At 42.5% G+C, this 18,716-nt stretch overlaps 1 protein-coding gene across 1 annotated transcript in view; it reads right to left on the bottom strand.

Annotated features, from left to right (window-relative positions):
• LOC306762815 (protocadherin-15-like) overlaps positions 1-18,716 on the bottom strand; it is a gene marked incomplete at its 5' end in the record, with an annotated part of 165,886 nt that overhangs the window by 42,161 nt on the left and 105,009 nt on the right. Inside the window, one exon of the mRNA XM_079249435.1 lies at positions 17,255-17,367. Within this exon, the coding sequence (XP_079105561.1) occupies positions 17,255-17,367 (113 nt within the window). The remainder of the gene's footprint in view (positions 1-17,254; positions 17,368-18,716) is intronic.

Raw genomic sequence — 18,716 nt, 5'->3', positions numbered from 1 at the left:
TTACCTCACCTAGATAAGCAAGTGAGCACCTTTCAGGACCCATTACAGTTTGCTTATCGTAATGGGCTCTGGGTTGCAGATGACATCATCGACCTGCTTCAGAGAGCACACTCTCATCTGGACAACTCAGTTAGAACTTTGTTCTTTAACCCCAAGCGCTTTAAATACTATTCACCCTGTTCTATTATCTGAGAAGCTCTATGAATTCCAGGTGGATATCTACACAACCACCTGGATTTCTGACTACCCAGCAAACTGACACAGTTTGTGAGACTGAAATGTTGTGTGTCTGATGACATGGTGGACAGCAACACAGGGGATCCACAAGGGACTGTACCCCCCCTATTTTTCTTCTCGCTGTACACCTCAGACTGTCAATACAACTCAGGGTCCTCTACACTGCAAAAATACTCTGATTACTCTGCAGTTGTGGGGCGTATCAGTGATGGACCAGAAGCTGAGTACAGAGAACTGGTCAGTTGATTTTTGCAATGATGGTTCTTGAACACAAACAAAACAAAAAAAAGATTGTTGACTTCAGGAGAAACAGGAGTAAAAAAATGTTGTTTAAATCCTGGGAGAAGAGATAGAGGTGGTGGAGGAATACAAGCCGAATACAAGGAAGGGGTAGACTCATTCAATGTCTGCATCAAAGTCTGCTGTGCAAAGTGCAATCAGCTTTGCAGTATCTACTGGGACAGAAGGATCAGAACCAGGGGCTTAAAGAGACTGAGCAAAATGATCAAAAAAGCTGGGGGACAATTGTGGAGCCACTGGAGCTGATTGTCCAGAAAATAATGCTGCTGAAATAGTGCAATATTCCTCTACACAACACACTGAGGAGAGAACAAAGCATGTTCACAGAGAGACTTCTTCAACTCCAATTTAAAACAGAAGGGTTCTAGAGATCATTACTGTCAGCAGTCATCACCCTCTGGAGCTATCCTCATCATCTTCTAGTTAATTACTGTGCCTTTCTTTTAAAAGACAAACAAAAAAAGAAAGAAAAAAAGCAAAAATGAAATCCCCTTCTCAGATAAAGTATTTCTCATTTAGTTTAATTTAGTTTGATATTAAGAAAAAAGATCCAGAAAGTTGTGGGCAAACTCAGTAATATATAATTCAACTTAATGTGTAACTGAGCAGGACCAAAGGAACTTTTCAAATTCAAATGAGGAAAAATCCCATCTGAAAGAGGATAGGAGCGGCAGAGACAAAAAAAAGGAAGATGCTGATATGTCTATAGGCAATATAGAGTCCTCTTGTCAACATGAGACAGGGTGAATGACATGCCACCGAGAGGCGTGGGCGGCTCACAGGTGTCAGCAAGCGCTCTGCCTCAGGGCCGCTGGCATAGAGATGCTTACGAGAACAGGCAGAGGCAGATAAACCTTCTTTTGTGCCACAGGGGTCGCTGTTACCATGTTTACCATCTACCACTTTCTGCCTCCCCCTTCCTCCTGGGCACTGCACTACAAACTGAATATAAGGCAATGGACATGCCAGTAGATGCAAGGATTGACTTTGCCTGAGTCCATGTTCTAGTGGTTACACTGTGAACTGCTACTTCAAGGTCTTGGACAGCATCATGCGCAGATGTGAGTCATTTGACAGTGATGAGCTTTCAAGCAAGAATGAAAACGGTGCAGAAATAACCATGAAAGTATGCTTACATATGTTTCTGCATGACTTTTGATGGAGATATTATCATATGTTTGTTAAGCAACTGAATCAGTTAAATTCAATGGTTGAGATAATAGAAGGAGGATGATATGATGTAATATGGGCTTGGAAGTTAGTCAACCTGGGGTTAATTTCTCTTTTCATGAATAGAAGTCAAGTTTTAAATTGACCTAAGAGACAAGTTATCTATACCAAAGTGAGTGTGTCTCTGTCCACCAAATTCATGGATAATTCATTCATTCATTCATTTTCCGAACCGCTTATTCCAATTCAGGGTCGCGGGGAAGCTGGAGCCTATCCCAGCCGGCTTTGGGCGACAGGCAGGGTACACCCTGGACAGCTCGCCAGTCCATCGCAGGGCCACACACTGAGACGAACAACCACTCACGCTCACACTCACACTCACTCCTAGGGGCAATTTAGAGTGACCAATTAACCTATCATGCATGTCTTTGGATGGTGGGAGGAAGCCGGAGTACCTGGAGAGAACCCACGCATACACGGGGAGAACATGCAAACTCCACGCAGAAAGGCCACTGACCAAACCAGCCAAGGATCGAACCAGTGACCGTCTTGCTGTGAGGCCACAGTGCTAACCACTGCGCCACCGTGCAGCCCCGAGTTGGAATTATTCACCGTTATTTACTATTTTGGGTAAACTACAGTAATAAGTTAGAATTTACAGGTAAATTAGTGTTTTGCCTTAACTATGTGTAAACTTGCCACCTTGCACATACTTATCTAGAAAGGTAATCTCAGCCACAAACGGTAAGTCATGTTGCTTTCTTCACTATGCATCGACCTTTATCTGATATTTAGGCTGAGCACAATGAGTGGGACTTTGTGTCTGTTAGACAGCTAAGTGATGCCTGCCTATTTAGCGGAGACAAGTGAAAGGTCAGCATGCCCCTGGTGTTTTAAGGCTCACTGCAGCAGATTCAAACCTGCGGCTGAAAATCAATCATGCCCTTCAGAGGAATGAAAAAGCTCCACACCTTTGGGCTGTGATTTGGAAAAGGAGGGGGGTGGGGTTCTGCAAGGAAGGAATTATATCTCAATGGGTAGATCCAAATGCAATTGTCTTTTGCTTTATGTGTTTTTTTTTTTTTTTTTGTCTTGTCCAGCATTTAAGCAAGCAGACTGATGTTCTGGATGCTGTGTTCTGCTGAGCAAATTTATTTTGCCAAGGGGAACTTTTGTAGATGTAATGATCCCCTTGTATTTCTTGATTCTTATTTTATTTTTCAATTTGTTTTGGATAATAGCTTGTATTACAGAGTTTATGCTGCTGGACCCGACCAGAAAGGACAGGAAAGGGGCAGAAAGAGAACAGAAAACAGAACATAAAAAAACAAAAAAAAAACCAAAAGAAAGAGATCAATGCATACATGTATATGCACATACATACCCACCTACATATATATGTATATACACTCGCACATACATTATATATATACATATATACATACATACATACATATACACATACATACACATGCATACACACACATGTACACATACATGCATACATAAAGATAGATATACATACATACATATACACATACATACACACACACATATATATATATATATATATATATATATATATATATACATATATACACATATACATACTCACATACATACACATACATATACACATACACATACACACACATACATATACATACATACACACACATACACATACATATACATACATACACATACACTCACACATATGCATACATATATACATATCCATACACATACATACATACACATACACATACACATAAGTACACACACATACCCACCCACACACATAAATATATACACCCACACAAGCCAACTCTAGATTCGTGGAGAACAAAACCGTTGACAATCATGAGGACCAGAAACTAGCAAGTTAAGTCAAAAAGACAGAACAAGAGCTACCTGCTGTTAGTGAATAAACTTGCTGGATGACTCAGTGACTGTGACACATGCAGAACATTCATGCAGAACATTCAGAGTGGAACGTGTTTAGAGAAGAGTGATCATGCCAATGTGACCCCGCCCGCCTACAGCTAGAGGAAGGCCAGGAGAACCCAGAGACCCGGGTAACCGACAGTCACCCCCAGGTACAGATCCCAACCCCCCCACTCCAGAGCCAGCCATGCCTCTGCCCAGGAGGTGGCGAAGGAGGTGCCCAACCAGAGTCCCCCGCAGTCAGGGGGAACAGGCCCCAGCAGGCCCAGGCCGGCAAGGGCCGATCCCGCCGGGCACCGGCCACCTAGGGCAGGCCCCAGGGCCCCAAGAGCCCGTGAGCAGCCCCCCGTCCCCGCAGGCAGAGGGCACAGCCCACACCGACGGAGGACCAGGATCCCCAGACCGCCACCCAGCGGCAGCCAGGTCGCACCCCAGCGCACCAGCTGCACCCCAGCTGCGCCCCCGGGTACAGGACACCACCCCCCCACCACCAAACCACACACACATATACATGCATACCCCCCCCCCCCCCCCCCCCCCAAACACGCACTCCCCTCTCAACCCCCATCCACACAACCCTCTGCAATCCATGCACATCATCCATCACATATACAACCCCACCCCACCTCTACTCACTCACCCATACCAAGTCACACGAACCCCAATCGCCCCCGCCCCCACACACGCTCACCCCCCCCACACACACGCTCACACCCCACCACCCCATCCCTCTACTTCTACCCAACCACACATGCCCCACCAAATACCCCTCCACCACCCATAGCCCCCCTCCAAACTTCACCCTCACTCACACATCCCATTCCGCATATACACCCCCCCCTACACACACACACACACACACACACACACACACACACATACCCTCACTCCTCCAACACAGGCACACCCCAATACAACCCACGCGCCAACATACCCCTCCACACACACATCTACTCATCCTCACACATCCCTATCCCCTACCCACCTATATCCCCAACCCTAATCCCCCCCCCAGCCATCCCACCATCCATCTGTAACCCCATACACCCACTCCCACACATCCTCACCTCACCCCTCCATCATGTCCCATGTGAGATACCTCAGAGGGGGCAGAGGACAGGATGGCCCCGATCAGGGCCCCCTTAATTACCGCCCACCACTCCCAGCGTCCCCCCCACCACCCCACAGATGCAGCCGACCCAGCACCCCCCCCAGGGCCGGCGACAACCCTCCTACAGCCAGGCCAGCCCAGACTTAGGCCTAATGGACGGCACTCTTCCCCCACCCGTACCCCCCCCCAGTAAAGCCCCGAGAGCAGGGGCATGAGAAGACCCTATCGTCCCTGCCTCCCCCCCGCTTATGACTGATTGTGAAGTATGTATTAGTTGCAATTAAAATTGAGGGAAGTGCCACGCGGTGTTGGGAGAGGGACCACCTAAGCAGCCCCGCCCACCATACACCGCATGCTCTTCCCCCTAATCATGTGAGTCGTCAGTGTTTTGGTGTTTGGTGTCTAAGTGTAATTAAAACTGGGAGGTGAGCCGAGGCTGGGTGCAGCGATCAAGACCACCTTGATGGCCTTTCTCACCACCCAGCGCCACGTGCACACCTCCCAATACCCTGCCTGTGTGTGATGGGGAGCGGGGAGGAAGAGGGGTTGAGGGATCTAAGTCTGGAGGAAAGTGAGCTTTCCTCCAGAAGGTGAGCCGCCCGCGGCACTGGGCATGCCCCCTACTCCCAGGGCCCCCCAAGGACCAGGACAAGCCGGGGACAGCCATCCCCGTAACCAGAGCCTTCGGCGACTCTAACCAGAGAGTCATCACCGACCCAAGAGGGGACCAACTCACCACATGCAGAAGGGGGGCATGAGGACAAAGAGGAGGCAGGGCGGCAGAAGGGGAATCCCAGACCGATTGTCCACCGCCCCCTCACTCACAGAGGACACCCCCACCTGGGGACATGAAGTCCCCCCTTGTCCACACATCGGCACTTCACACTGTCTCAGCACACACCTACAGCCACACACACACACACACTTCCGGACACATTCAGGTCCACCCAGCCACCCGTTCAGCCCACCCTTAAAACCATCCTCCTGACCCCCACGTCACATCCAAATCTCCCCCACTCCCATCCATCATATCTACACTTATCCACCAACCTACCACACTCATGCACCACCCACTCCCCCATACATACACCCCTGCCCCCCCCCCCCCCCCCCCACACACACAGACAGCACGCCCCCCCTCCCCCATCCTCCCCCCCCCCACACACACACCCGTATACATGCACCACCGCCACTCCCCACATACACGCATCACCCCACTCCCCTACACACACGGCACTACCCTCCCCACAGACACCACGACACCCCCCCCACACACGCATCATCACACTTCCCCACCCACACACATCCACATACCTATGTACCGCCACCAGTCCTCAACGCACACCCCCTACACACATCCCTCCATACACACTCACATCCCATCCACACTATCAAACACCCCCCACTCAACAAGTCCCAGGGTCGCAACCAGGCACCAGAGCACGTACCTGCCCGCCGCCGCAGCGGCAGGTCCAGGTCAGCCCAGCCCCCCCCCCCCGGCACAAGCCGACCCCCCACCCCCAAGAGACAGGGGACAACCCCGGGCACCGGAGCCCGGGACCCCGCCCAGCCCACCCCACGGCGGCACAGGCGCCCGTTACGGAGTCACGCCCGCCAACCCATCCCCCACCAGCGACCTCGCCCCGCCGCTGCGCGGCAACTCCAGCCGCTGGCCCATCCAGGTCCACAGTAGGGCTAGAAACCTAGCCACTCCAGCAATGGAGCAGTCAAAATCCCCCCCCCCCCAGGAGCCCACCACAGACCCACAGCCCCCAGAGAACTCCAACCGGCCACCAACCCCGAGCGCAATAAGGTCACATTCTCCCCCCATACTAAGTGATGGAGCTGATCACAGGGGACCAGAGGGAATAAAGTTCAGCTGACTGATCTCTTGAGGAGGCAGACATCATCTCGACACTGATGTGATCTAATAAGAGATTTCTGAACTGCTGGATACACAGACTTTGTTTGCTTTTCCAGTTTAGAAGGATAGTTTTCTTTGCGATACATAAACTGGTGAGGATTAAGTTTGCAGAATTAAATTCTATGTTAATTTCACCCAAGTAACCCAGTAGGCCCAGTTTGGGGTTTGTAGGGATGTTACATTTGAAGCAATTTGACAGATCTTTACATACCTGAAACCAGAATTCCTGGACAGGTGGGCAAGACCACAAAGCATGGTAGTAGCTGTCAATTGTGTTGCCAGTGCAGTGTGGACAGATGTGTGATTGTGACAGACCCATCCTGAACATCCTGTGTCCTGTATAATGAGTTCTATGCAGAATTTTAAATTGTATTAGTTGCATGTTTGAATTCTTAGTCATTGTAAATGTATTTGAACAGATTTGTGACCATTCATTTTGGTCAAAGTTACTGGATAAGTCTGCTTCCCATTTAGAAGTTGGGAGACATATGGAATCGTCTAGCTTTGATAGTAATCTATATATTTTGGATAACAGTTTCGGGGCATTGAGATTTAAGAATTCTGCAGCCCTGATAGGTAGCTGCAAGTTTAATTGATCAGGGGTGTATTTCTTACCTATAATAGATTTAAGTTGGTGGTATTCTAAGAATTTTGTGCTGCTGATTTCATATCGTGAAGTAATTGTATCAAAAGGGAGAAAGTTCCCATTTTCTATTAAATGTTCTAACTGTTTTATTCCTTTATTCTTCCACTGAGGGAAGTTTATCATTTTCCGGTTTTGCTGGATGTCGGGATTGTTCCAAATAGGTGTAAGTTTGCATGGAATAAGCAAGGATTTGGTTAGTTTAAGAAATTCCCACCAAGCCATTAGTGAGGGGCTGATATTAATGCTTTTAAAGCATTTTTGGCGTTTGACAGCTGTGCTGATAAATGGCAGGTCTGAAATTGCCATATCCTCACACATAGCTTCTTCTATATTAAGCCATGGTTCATCTAGATAGCTAGGTTTAAGCCATTTAGAGATGTATTGTAGTCTATTGCTTATAAAGTAATTTTGGAAATTAGGCAAGTCTAAGCCACCGCTATCTTTAGTCTTCTGGAGTGTTTTTAGACTAATCCGTGGTGGTTTGTCTTTCCAGAGAAATCTAGTAACATTAGAGTCCAGCGATTTAAACCAGGTGGAGGGAGGTTTAATGGGGATCATTGAAAACAGATAATAGATTTTAGGTAGAATCATCATTTTTATAGTTGCAACTCTTCCCATTAGTGATATGGGTAAAGATTTCCACCGTGTGAGATCGTCCTCAATTGTTTTTAGTAGGGGGACATAATTTAGCTTTATAAGGTCTGACAGTCTGGGTGAGATGTTTATTCCCAAGTATCTAATATCTCCTGACTGTAAAGCAGTGTCAGGAGTATTATGGAAGGAACAGTTGATGGGTAGAACGGTGGTTTTAGACCAATTAATGGAATATTCAGAAATTGATGAGAATTTATTGATGAGTGCGATTGTCTGACAGATGGATGATTGTGAATTTTGAAGGAAAAGTAATACATCATCAGCATAAAGACTGGTCTTATGCTCCATATTTCTACAGTTAATGCCTTTAATGTCTTTGTTTTGTCTAATGCTAGCTGCTAAGGGTTCAATAAAGATTGCAAAAAGTGAGGGGGAGAGTGGACAGCCTTGTCTGGTGCCTCTCTGCAAGGTGAAGCTGTGAGAAGTTTGATCATTTGTCCTGACGCATGCATTTGGATTGCTATACAGTATCTTTATCCAGTCGATAAACGATGAGCCAAACCCGAATTTTCTTAATGTTGCAAATAAGAATTTCCAGTTCACCCTGTCAAATGCTTTTTCAGCATCTAGAGAGATTATTGTAGTTTCCAGGTTATGTATGGTGGCATAATCAATTAGATTTATTAGTCTGCGCGTATTAGTGGTGGAATGTCGTCCCTTGATAAATCCTGTTTGATCAGGATGTATGATAAGTGGAGTTATTTTTTCTAGTCTTGTAGCAAGCACTTTACTGATTATTTTAAGATCTACGTTCATTAGTGATATTGGACGATAACTAGATGGGAGTTTGGGGTCTTTTCCTGGTTTTACTATTACTGTAATACTAGCCAAATTCATGTTTTGAGATATTCGACCTTTTTCCTTAATTTCTGAAGCCATTTTATAAAAAGTGGGTGCTAGTATAGACCAAAATTCTTTATAATATTCAACTGGAAAACCGTCTGGTCCTGGAGCTTTATTGCTGGGCATGTGTTTTAAAGCTTCATGTAGTTCCCCTACTGAAATGGGTGCGTCCAAAACCATTTCCTGATCATGATGTAACTTTGGAAGATTGAGGTAGCTGAGAAATTCCTCAATGCTGTTGTCTGATGGATCTGTTTCTGAGGAATATAATGTTTTATAGAAATCCCTAAATGTGTCATTTATTCCATCAAGATCATGGAGGATATTTCCTCTTGAATCTTTAACAGAGGAGATGGTTGTTTTCTCCTTGTTTGCTTTTAATTAATTTGCGAGAAATCTTCCAGATTTGTTGCTATGTTCAAAATTCTCTAAGCGAAGTCTTTGTAGCAAAAACTGGGTTTTTTGGTTAATTATTTCATTCAGCTCTAGTTTAGCCTTTCTTATGTGATTCAGCACTTGCTCTTCTGGAGAAGCCTTGTAGGCATCTTCTAGTGATTTTATTTTAAGCTCTAGTTCAGATATTTTTGAACTCTCCTTCTTTTTCTTATGTGATGAAAATGAAATTATTTTCCCTCTCATTACTGCTTTTCCTGCCTCCCAAAGAACACATGCTGATGTTCCTGGTATGTCATTGTTTTCTATATACAAATACCACTCCCGTTTGAAGTAACTGATAAAATCAGGATCTTTAAGTAATGATGTATTAAGTCTCCATTTGCTATAAGATGGTTTAGTTTTCTTATTCATTAGGGTAAATGATACTGGTGCGTGATCACTGATAGTGATGGAATGGATTTTAGTTTCTGAGATACTGTTCATCATAGAGCTGTTAGCGAGGAAGTAGTCTATTCTGGAGTATGAGTGGTGGACAGATGAAAAGTAAGTGTACCCTCTAGCAGTGAGGTGTTGTGAGCGCCAGACATCACAAAGACCAAAATCCTCCATATATTGTTTAACAACTCTTGCTGACTGCCAGACCCTATGTTTCCCTGCTCCGCCCCCCTTGTCCATCCCAGAGTTTAAGGTCATGTTGAGGTCGCCCCCAATGATAAGTGTATTATCAAGGTGATCATATAGTAAGGAGAAGAAGGAATGAAAAAAGGAGGGGTCATCAGTGTTTGGGCCATAAATATTTGCAATGCATAACTTCATGTTTAGGATAGATAATGTCATTATTATGAATCTTCCACCTGGGTCTAAAATTATATTATTAGCAGTAAAATGAATTTTCCTGTTTATCAGAATGGCTACTCCTCTTTGTCTTGAGTTGGTTTACATCGAGGCATGATGCTGGAAAGTAGAAGAACTTACTGTACGATTTACTGCTCCCACTTTATATGCCTAGCAATGGGCATGGATGAGCCTGCTTTGGAGCACTTTCATTACTTCTCGATCTTGGCAAAACATCAGTCAGATGAAGGATTGTTGATTAGGTAGGTAATGGCTTGGAAGTCCAGAGTGGCTTTTATTTCAGCTGTTCCAGATATTGTAGAGCCATTTGTGAGTCAGACTGTCAGGAACACTGACTCACTGCAGTTAGTAGATATTAACAGGAAGTATGTGCACGTTGTCCTTGTAGTTACTCATGTCAAAAGATCCGATCTGATATATTTCAAGGCAGAAATTTTGCCTTTGCTATTGATGAACAGAGAAACAAGAATGTAAAAACTAAAGGGAAGCTTTGTATAGTTCACTCAAATGGCAACTTCAAGAGATTAAGTGAGCTGAAAACACAAAAATAGTTTTGCACAAAAAATGCATATTAAAACCAACGAGGAAGCCAGGACAAGGAGATTGACACTGTACACAATGCTGACAGAAAGTAAGAGCATTTCTCAATTATGGACTACTATGCTATAATGATCTTGGCCTTCCAGGATTAAAAAACATTCGAACTGGATTAAACAATAATTGTCATCTCTCTCTCTGCAGTAAGACTGGTCCACACAGGACGAGAAGGGTGACCATTTGACCCAAAGGAGGATAACACTCAGAGATTTACACTTTTCTCTCTACAGAATGCAGCTGCATCAACAAAGGAGTGGAATGCAATTTATAGTTGCAGGTCGGGGGGGTGCCGAGAGTCGCATCTGACCAAACTCTGGTTCTTGTCAAAAATGACACCTTTCATCAAAGTACCAGACTTCATGGCGCCTGAACAACCCCTCCCCTGACTGAGAAGGAGACTGGAAAGAAATTCAAACTTCATCCCCCAATTAAAGGAAACTTTAGATGCTTAACCTCATTGATCTTATTTTACAAGTTTGTCTAACCGATTTAACTTAGTCTTAATGACTGTGGTTAATTGTTTTGATTGAATTTTATCTTGATATGTGATTTAATTCTTTGAACTGATCACACACGTATATTAATCATAAACACTACATTAAATAATCTTGATTATGTTTTCCAAACTTCAGACCTCTCTTAAGCTACTAATGTGAATGAATAAAATGTGAATTTTCCTTTTGACGTACAAATACATGTAGCCAATCTTTTCATGTGTGAAAGTAATACTATAAGTTAATGCTTTTCTTCCCAGCAAACGAGGAGTCTGCATAACTCTTAAGAATGTGATTTGATCTATTGGGGTCAAACAAAGTAAAGGATTTGAGTATCATGTTCACATTAATGAGATGCAGAGGGAAGGAACTAGAGCTGACCTGATTGGATAAGGTTGGTCAGCCTCTGACAGAAGCAACTCATGATTGGCTGGAAGTTCGAAAAACAGGTCTGTTTAAATTAGACTGGCAGCCTGACTTCCTCAGTCTTCCTTTTTAGCTTTTTAGTCTTCTTTCAGCTTTTTGTCTTCTTTTCCCTTTTTCAGCTTTCGTCTTCTTTTTCTTTTTAGTTTTATTTCGTTATAAGTCTTTTACCTCTCCGTTCTTCCGAACGGGAGAAAGTACAACAAGTGTTTATTTGTAACCAGTCATTTTTCCCGAGATCAGTAATTAACTAGAACCGAAGCTCCAACTTTTTCCACTGCATCTTTACATGTAAAATCTGGAACTATCAATTTTTGGGACAATCTGGATCATCATCACGCCGCTCTGGAACTCCGCTGAACGGACCCAGAAGCCCAGAGTAGCTGCATAGACCTACTGATGCTCCAGGGATCCAATCACCCGGAAACGCGCCGAATAGGGAACCAACCACCCGCTTCGACCCACACTCCGGACATCCAGCGTCCAAGTAGGATCTGATAGCACATTTGTGATGTCCCAAACCAGTACATCAAATTCTAACTAAATAATTAAATTTGAATTCTTATCCAAATTTAGAATTATTGAACACGTTCTTATCAAAGATTTAAGTAAGATAATCATCCCGATTTATTTGCTTAATTCCAACCAGTTTCTTCCTGCTCCATCTCATTTAATTAATTTCAGTGTTCCTTATTAATGTCAGAATTGAAAACCCATGCAGACATCCATTAACCCATTCCATTAATAATCTCTTTTGAACTGTTTGGTTTCTTCTACTGTGTTGTTTATCATCACTGTCAATAAATATGTAATCAATTCATCCGATCTTGTCATAATTTCTGAATGCACAATTTCTGGTTCATTCGTTCTTAGAATTTACTCCTTTAAATTGAGACTGTGTCTATTGAATTGAGTTTATTTCAGGTGTCTCATCCGTCTGAATCTTAGGTTAATTAAAAGTGATGAGTGGTGCTCCGAGGTAATGAATAAATTAAGAATTAGTAGAGGCATATTCCGCCACAATGCTCTTCTCAGGATGGGGAATGAAGTGGAGCACGGACATCTGCTGTTTGTAACGTCAATGAACTATTGTTAAAGGAATACAAGATAATTATGTCAAAAACAACAACAAAAAATTAAAACAAAAACAAGAACAAAAACCTTTAAGACACATAAATCTGTTGAAGTAAGACAGCTTTTATAGGGAGGAAAATCCAAAACTACAATCTGGAATAATAACTTCAGTGAAGCTAAATCCAGGTGCTAAACTGGATTTTCTGGAGGTTCAGAACAGTTGCCAATTTATTAAATTGGAGCACTGTGGTGTAACGATTACAACATATGAAATATTGGACTTTTAAGCAGCTGAATTCTACTTCTGCGAATAGCTAATTTTATTATTTCCAAGTTTTCGAATGTGTCTGAGACAGTGTTGGAAATCTCATTGGATTTTTTTTTTTCTAAATGTCTCAACAATCTGCAGAAAGGTCACTTTGTCAAACTTTTGTCAGGTTGAAGAGATCATGTTCAGTCCTCCAGTACAAACTCAAGAAATACTAAATGATAAAAATCAACTTTACTCTATACTCGTATGCTGACTAAGCTACCAGCTGCTAAGAGAGGAGAAACAAGACTGGGAGATACATGTGCTTCGTGGCAAAACTCAGGGAGCTTGTCTGTAAAGGAAAACACAGAGGAGACTGAGAAGAAGAACGTAAAATGATACATTCAGAGTCAGAGACACAAAAATCCCAAACGATTCTGAGGAAGCTTTAGAAGCAGAACTGCTGTGGGGAAATGGGAAGCAAAGAAAAACTCCTCAGATTAGAGGTTTGTTTCTCTGGACCAGGAAAATAGCTTTTGAACAACATGAGTAACATATTCCTATATTTGCACAATGCTAGACAGCAGCTTTCCATCTGTCCACAGCCACACACAAGAAAATAATAAATATGGAGTTTGTTTCCCTTGTGCTTTTGTTTAACACTCCTCTGAGGTTTGTGCAGCTAAGTTCTGTGTAAAAATACATACATAAATAAATACAATCATTAAGGTTTAATGATACTTTGTTTACTACCTTAAAATTGAATACACAAGTAGTTAGAATTTGGTAAAAAGCAACTTTTGCATCTTAATTTCATGCAGTTTTATTTGCACATGATATGATTCTATTTTATTTGATCCAACAAGTACAACACTCTACACAGAACAGAAGAGTAGGAGGACAGAAATGAACAAAAAAGTAATTTAACAGAAAGATGACTGGGAGATGCACATCTTACTTATAGCCTATTTAAAGATATATAAATCTCTAATCAACGATGATGGACCAGAGCTAAGTCATCAGCTCCATGGATGTTTGAATGGGCAGAAATTCTGTCATCACTAACATTTAAGTTGGTTGAAATGATATTAGACATATATTATTGCCAATATCTTCGAGTTTGAAGTGCTTCTGTCTAAATTGTTAAGAAAATTATATAAATTATACTGTAATTGTGGGATAAATATTCCAAATGGCAAAATCAAAAACTGAACAAAAACCCCAAACAAATACAGAATGTTTCAGTTCTGAAAGGCTTCAAAATACAAATGAAGAGATGTGTTGAAAATCTTGCTATGTGTCTGAACTTTTTGAGTTTGCTGTTGCTACGTGCTTTTGTCCAATGACACCACCTGCAATTGAAAGTCACTTGATCCAGCATGAAATGTCTAAACAGAGTATTATGTCTCACAGTCTGCGTGCAATAGTGAAAAGATACATCAAATGGTCCAGCAGTGCCATGTTATGAAAGAGATGCCGCAAAACAACAGTCTAGATTTCAAGGGAAACGCAAACAGTAACAGAATATAATGGAATCCCACAGTCAAGCAAACCCGACACACAGTGGAAAAGAGAAGGACACATTGCTTTGTTGGGCTGACGAAAACTACTTACAAAATTATCCCAACAAGTATAATCTACCAAAACATAACATTTGCAAAAATCCACAGCATTCTAGTTTTAAAGTAAGTGGCTGATTATAATCTTGGGTTTTAGGAAAAGCTGCTGTTTTAGTTGTGTTGACGAGTTATGTTAAGTGGAGTTGCAAACAGGAGCAGGGAAATGAAAAGAGCTGCAGCCAGGAGAGCTAGGGATATTACATTTTGTAGATACAGATTAGATTCCCAAACACAAACTGAATCTACTAATTGGATACTAAAAAACCTCAGTATGACTTTGAAAAAGATTTTTTTTTCCTTCATATGAATCAAGGAGTATTTGCTTCCCATTGGGCAATTAGTGCACACGACCAAATCTGGAATGACTGTACATGCAAGGTTAATGAGGGTGGTTAGATTCAATCACCATCTGCTTCAGGCTAAAAGATGTAAATCAGTGAGATTATATCCATTGTTTCAGTAATAATCACACATATTGTTTCATCCAGGGTTTACGGTGTGTTCAGACCAAACACTTAAAAAACTTCTTAAATTTACGGCGCGTTCCGTGCGGAATGCCGACGCCCAAATTGCTCAAAACGCGATGCGAGAAAGCTCGACGCCCCCTTGGTATGCCTCCCCATAGACTTTACATTGAAACCTGCTGCTCTTGACGCTCAAAACGCGTTTGGTCTGAACACACCGTAAGAACAAGTTTCAGAGTTGTTAATTCAAGTATTAAAATATTTCCATCCATCCATTTTCTTAAACGCATTTGTCCAACAAGGGTCATGGGGAAGCTGGAGCCTATTCCAGCAATCATTTGGTGAGAAGCAGGGTACAACCTGGACAGGTCAAAAGTCAATCATAGGTAGTATAAGAAAACTTAACACATAATATCTGTATTTTTACAGAAACAACACCAAGATGCTCTTTTTTTCTCCCCATACTTCTGAAAAGAAGATGGTGACATGCTGCTACAATAGCAACAACAGCATAAGCCATTTATTCTAGCCAACAACGACTGGGAGCCCCTCATTTCCCTCTGACAGATGGAGGGGTGCAACCATAAAGCAGGAGAAGAAATCATTAAGTCAGCCAAAGCCCTGCAGAGTTGTTTTTAATTGCATGCTCTGGAACTGTAGGCATAGCTTACCTGATTGCTGCTATAACTAACTGCCATCACAGAGACAGACGAGACCTTCTGTGGACATTTAGAACGTGATTTGTGTTCAGAAAGTTTCTTGGGGAGACGACAATGCCGATCGAGGCGAAGAATGAGCAGACAGTTCATTGCAGAGCCAGCAGACTGGATACTCTCCACTGGAGAGAAGCTTGTCCAGCAGGAGAGGCTTGAGCACCTGGCTAATGCCTCCATGACTTATGATTTACTGCAGATCTGCCACTGTGTTAGCTTAGCATTGGCATTGTTACTCTATACAGAAGTCTGCGCTGGTGGTCCCGACCTTTTTGGGTGCCTTTCAGACAGGCCACTCATTCAAAACGTTAATCAATGCCCTTTCAGCGGCTATGCAGCTGTTCCATTCTTCCATCCGTAAATAAAGCCGAGCAACAGTAGAATATGAGCCCAAATAAAAAAAAAAAAAGATGTATTACAAACCATGTAATCCAACCAAGTATTTATGTTATGCATGCCCACACTGATCTAAAGACAGAATTGCACACATGGAGACACACACCTCAGCATGGATAGATCAACAAAAGGCTGTGTCATGTGAAGACAAAACCTGTGCACCAAGTCGCAACACCTCAGCTTGAAGTGTTGACAGGTTGGCCGGGACTTACATTCCAAGTGTTATGCACAAAGGCGTATCAAATGAAGTAACAAAAGCACAGTCTGCCAACAAATAAGCAAGCAAATCAATCCACTTAAAACAAGCTTTACTTTAAGCTCCTAATAACTGCTTTGTGCCAGGTAACTTTGCCATCAAAGGCCTTGAAGCTTAGCACTCTGGCGAGGATCCTCTAAACACTGCAGAAAGATACCTGCCTTCATTCTGGTATTGCCTCACCCCTAAAATATATTTCAAAGCAGCTGCCAATGCCATGTTATTAATCTGTGTTTATTTTTACAAAAGAAAAGACTTGTTGGCCTCCCTCCAAGTCACAGCAACATCAGCTGAGACAAATTCAGCACATCTGGGAAACAGCCTGTCATTTCAGAGCAGTATGGTTGATGCCTCCTTATCCTGCATTTTCTCTGCAGCTTTAATACTCACAACAGTTAATCTGGTCAGAAGTGATGCTTAACGTAGCCAAAAAGTAGTCAGGTTGTTCCTTAAGACTTACACAAATGGTCTAAACTTTGAAGGCGACATGCAGCATCCTCTTCATATATAACTCTACATAAATGTAGACACTCGGAAAAGGAAGCGTTACAAAGACAGAAAGACAATCACACACAGAAATGGCACAATGATGAAACTTCTACTATCAATGTTGCACGCTATCATATGCATGAGGAGCAGGGGTCTTCACAGCAGTTCAAAGTGCAATATATAATTTACCAAATGATTAAATATTGATCCAAACATTACAGAAGGTCAATGGAAGATGTGACCAAAGATGTAACTATGTGTCAAAGTGCTCTTGTCTGCCCTCTTCAACCATTTTCACCTTCTTCTCCTTGTCTGGCAGTCCAGCCTAAGCCGTTCCAAGGTGTGTGAAGCTACATATGCAGACAGCCACATCAACAGTGTGTCAGAAAGACTTACCTGTACTCTTCCTCTGTAAAAATTGGAATGCGAGAAGGCTGAAGTACTGTGATCTCGACCAAAGAGCTGTTAGTCTTGACTGGCTCCCCATCATCAAAGGCTATCACATACAGCTAAAGAGGGAGAAAGAAAACCTATGTAAACACTACAAACATGCAAATACAAGAATGAAATTATGACTGATATGAAAAATAATGCTCTTTTTTTGCGATTTATTTTGAGCTACTTTTTGGTATATATGTCAGTATCCTAATAAAGACAGGCTGCCAGAATAGGATCTGGCAAGCAGCCTGCAAAGGGAGTGAGCATGAAAATGTATTGATCTTCATTCATAGACTGCAGGAAGGAGCTGGGAGAATAGACCAGCAGAGAGGGAAGGATAGGGAGAGAGGCTTTTTAAAAAAAACACGAAAAAAAGGAGACAGATCGACAAAAGAGAAGGGAAACAATTCAAAAGCATCTCACACAGAAGACCCACCTCACTACAAGCATAGATGCTGTTTACACCTGGCATTAACATGTGTCTCGGGTGATCTAATCTCAAAAGGTCAGCTCTAAGCATATCAGTTTACACCTGGTATTAAACTGTGTCTCCACATGAGTCTCCGGTGACCAGTTGTGATCAAATCGCACTATATGCAAACAAACACAGAGCTACCGCACGCACACACACAGGGAGGCAGCTATTAATGCGATCCTACTTCATTCTGCAAAATCTATAATTCCCAAATTAAACAGTATTGTTCTCAGTTCATCTACTTAAGCTACACTAATAGATCAATTTGAAGAAATACTTTTACAGTTTACACTATGTGATACACGTAACATAAAGGAGAAATGAACATTGACTTTTTTCACTGTATAATGTTAACTGAGTGTGTTTAATGCAACAACAATTCTTTGTTCAAAAAACCCATCTAAAACCTTCAATGCTTATCTTAAGATTGCACTGAAATATCATTTCTACGAAACAGTAAGTAAGGTTCAGTCCTACACCATCTGTGTGAGGACTACCGAGCAGGAACTACAGGACAGACTTACAACGGTGGTGGTCTGCTCAATGCTTTGGCACAAGGACGAAGGAGGTGGGAAAAGTTTTCACAGAATCATTCTTGAAATGTCTTAGCACTCACTTTTACATAGAACCACTTTTTTGTGGTTTACCAGATGGGCAATGAAAAAATGAACAACTATAGTAATAAAAATAAAAGCAAGCACATCACATAAGTAGCTGCAGGTGGTACAGTGGGACAGAACATAATTTGGAATTAAAGAGTTGTATGTGACCATATGCTGCCCAGACAAGGTCTGAATGTGCTCATAACTACAAAATCTCAGTGTATCTTAAATGTCTTCCATGTGCCTTCATGTCTGCACATGACTGGTTTAACAAAGATACATGATAATGTCAGATGTACCAGATACAGATAAGCTTTTAGCAAAATCAAATTTATACAGAAAC

Source organism: Telmatherina bonti, assembly GCF_933228915.1.
Source record: "Telmatherina bonti genome assembly, chromosome: 11".
Classification (NCBI taxonomy): domain Eukaryota; kingdom Metazoa; phylum Chordata; class Actinopteri; order Atheriniformes; family Telmatherinidae; genus Telmatherina; species Telmatherina bonti.
Note: the sequence above shows the minus strand (reverse complement) of the source record. Positions and strands in the feature narration are given on the sequence as shown.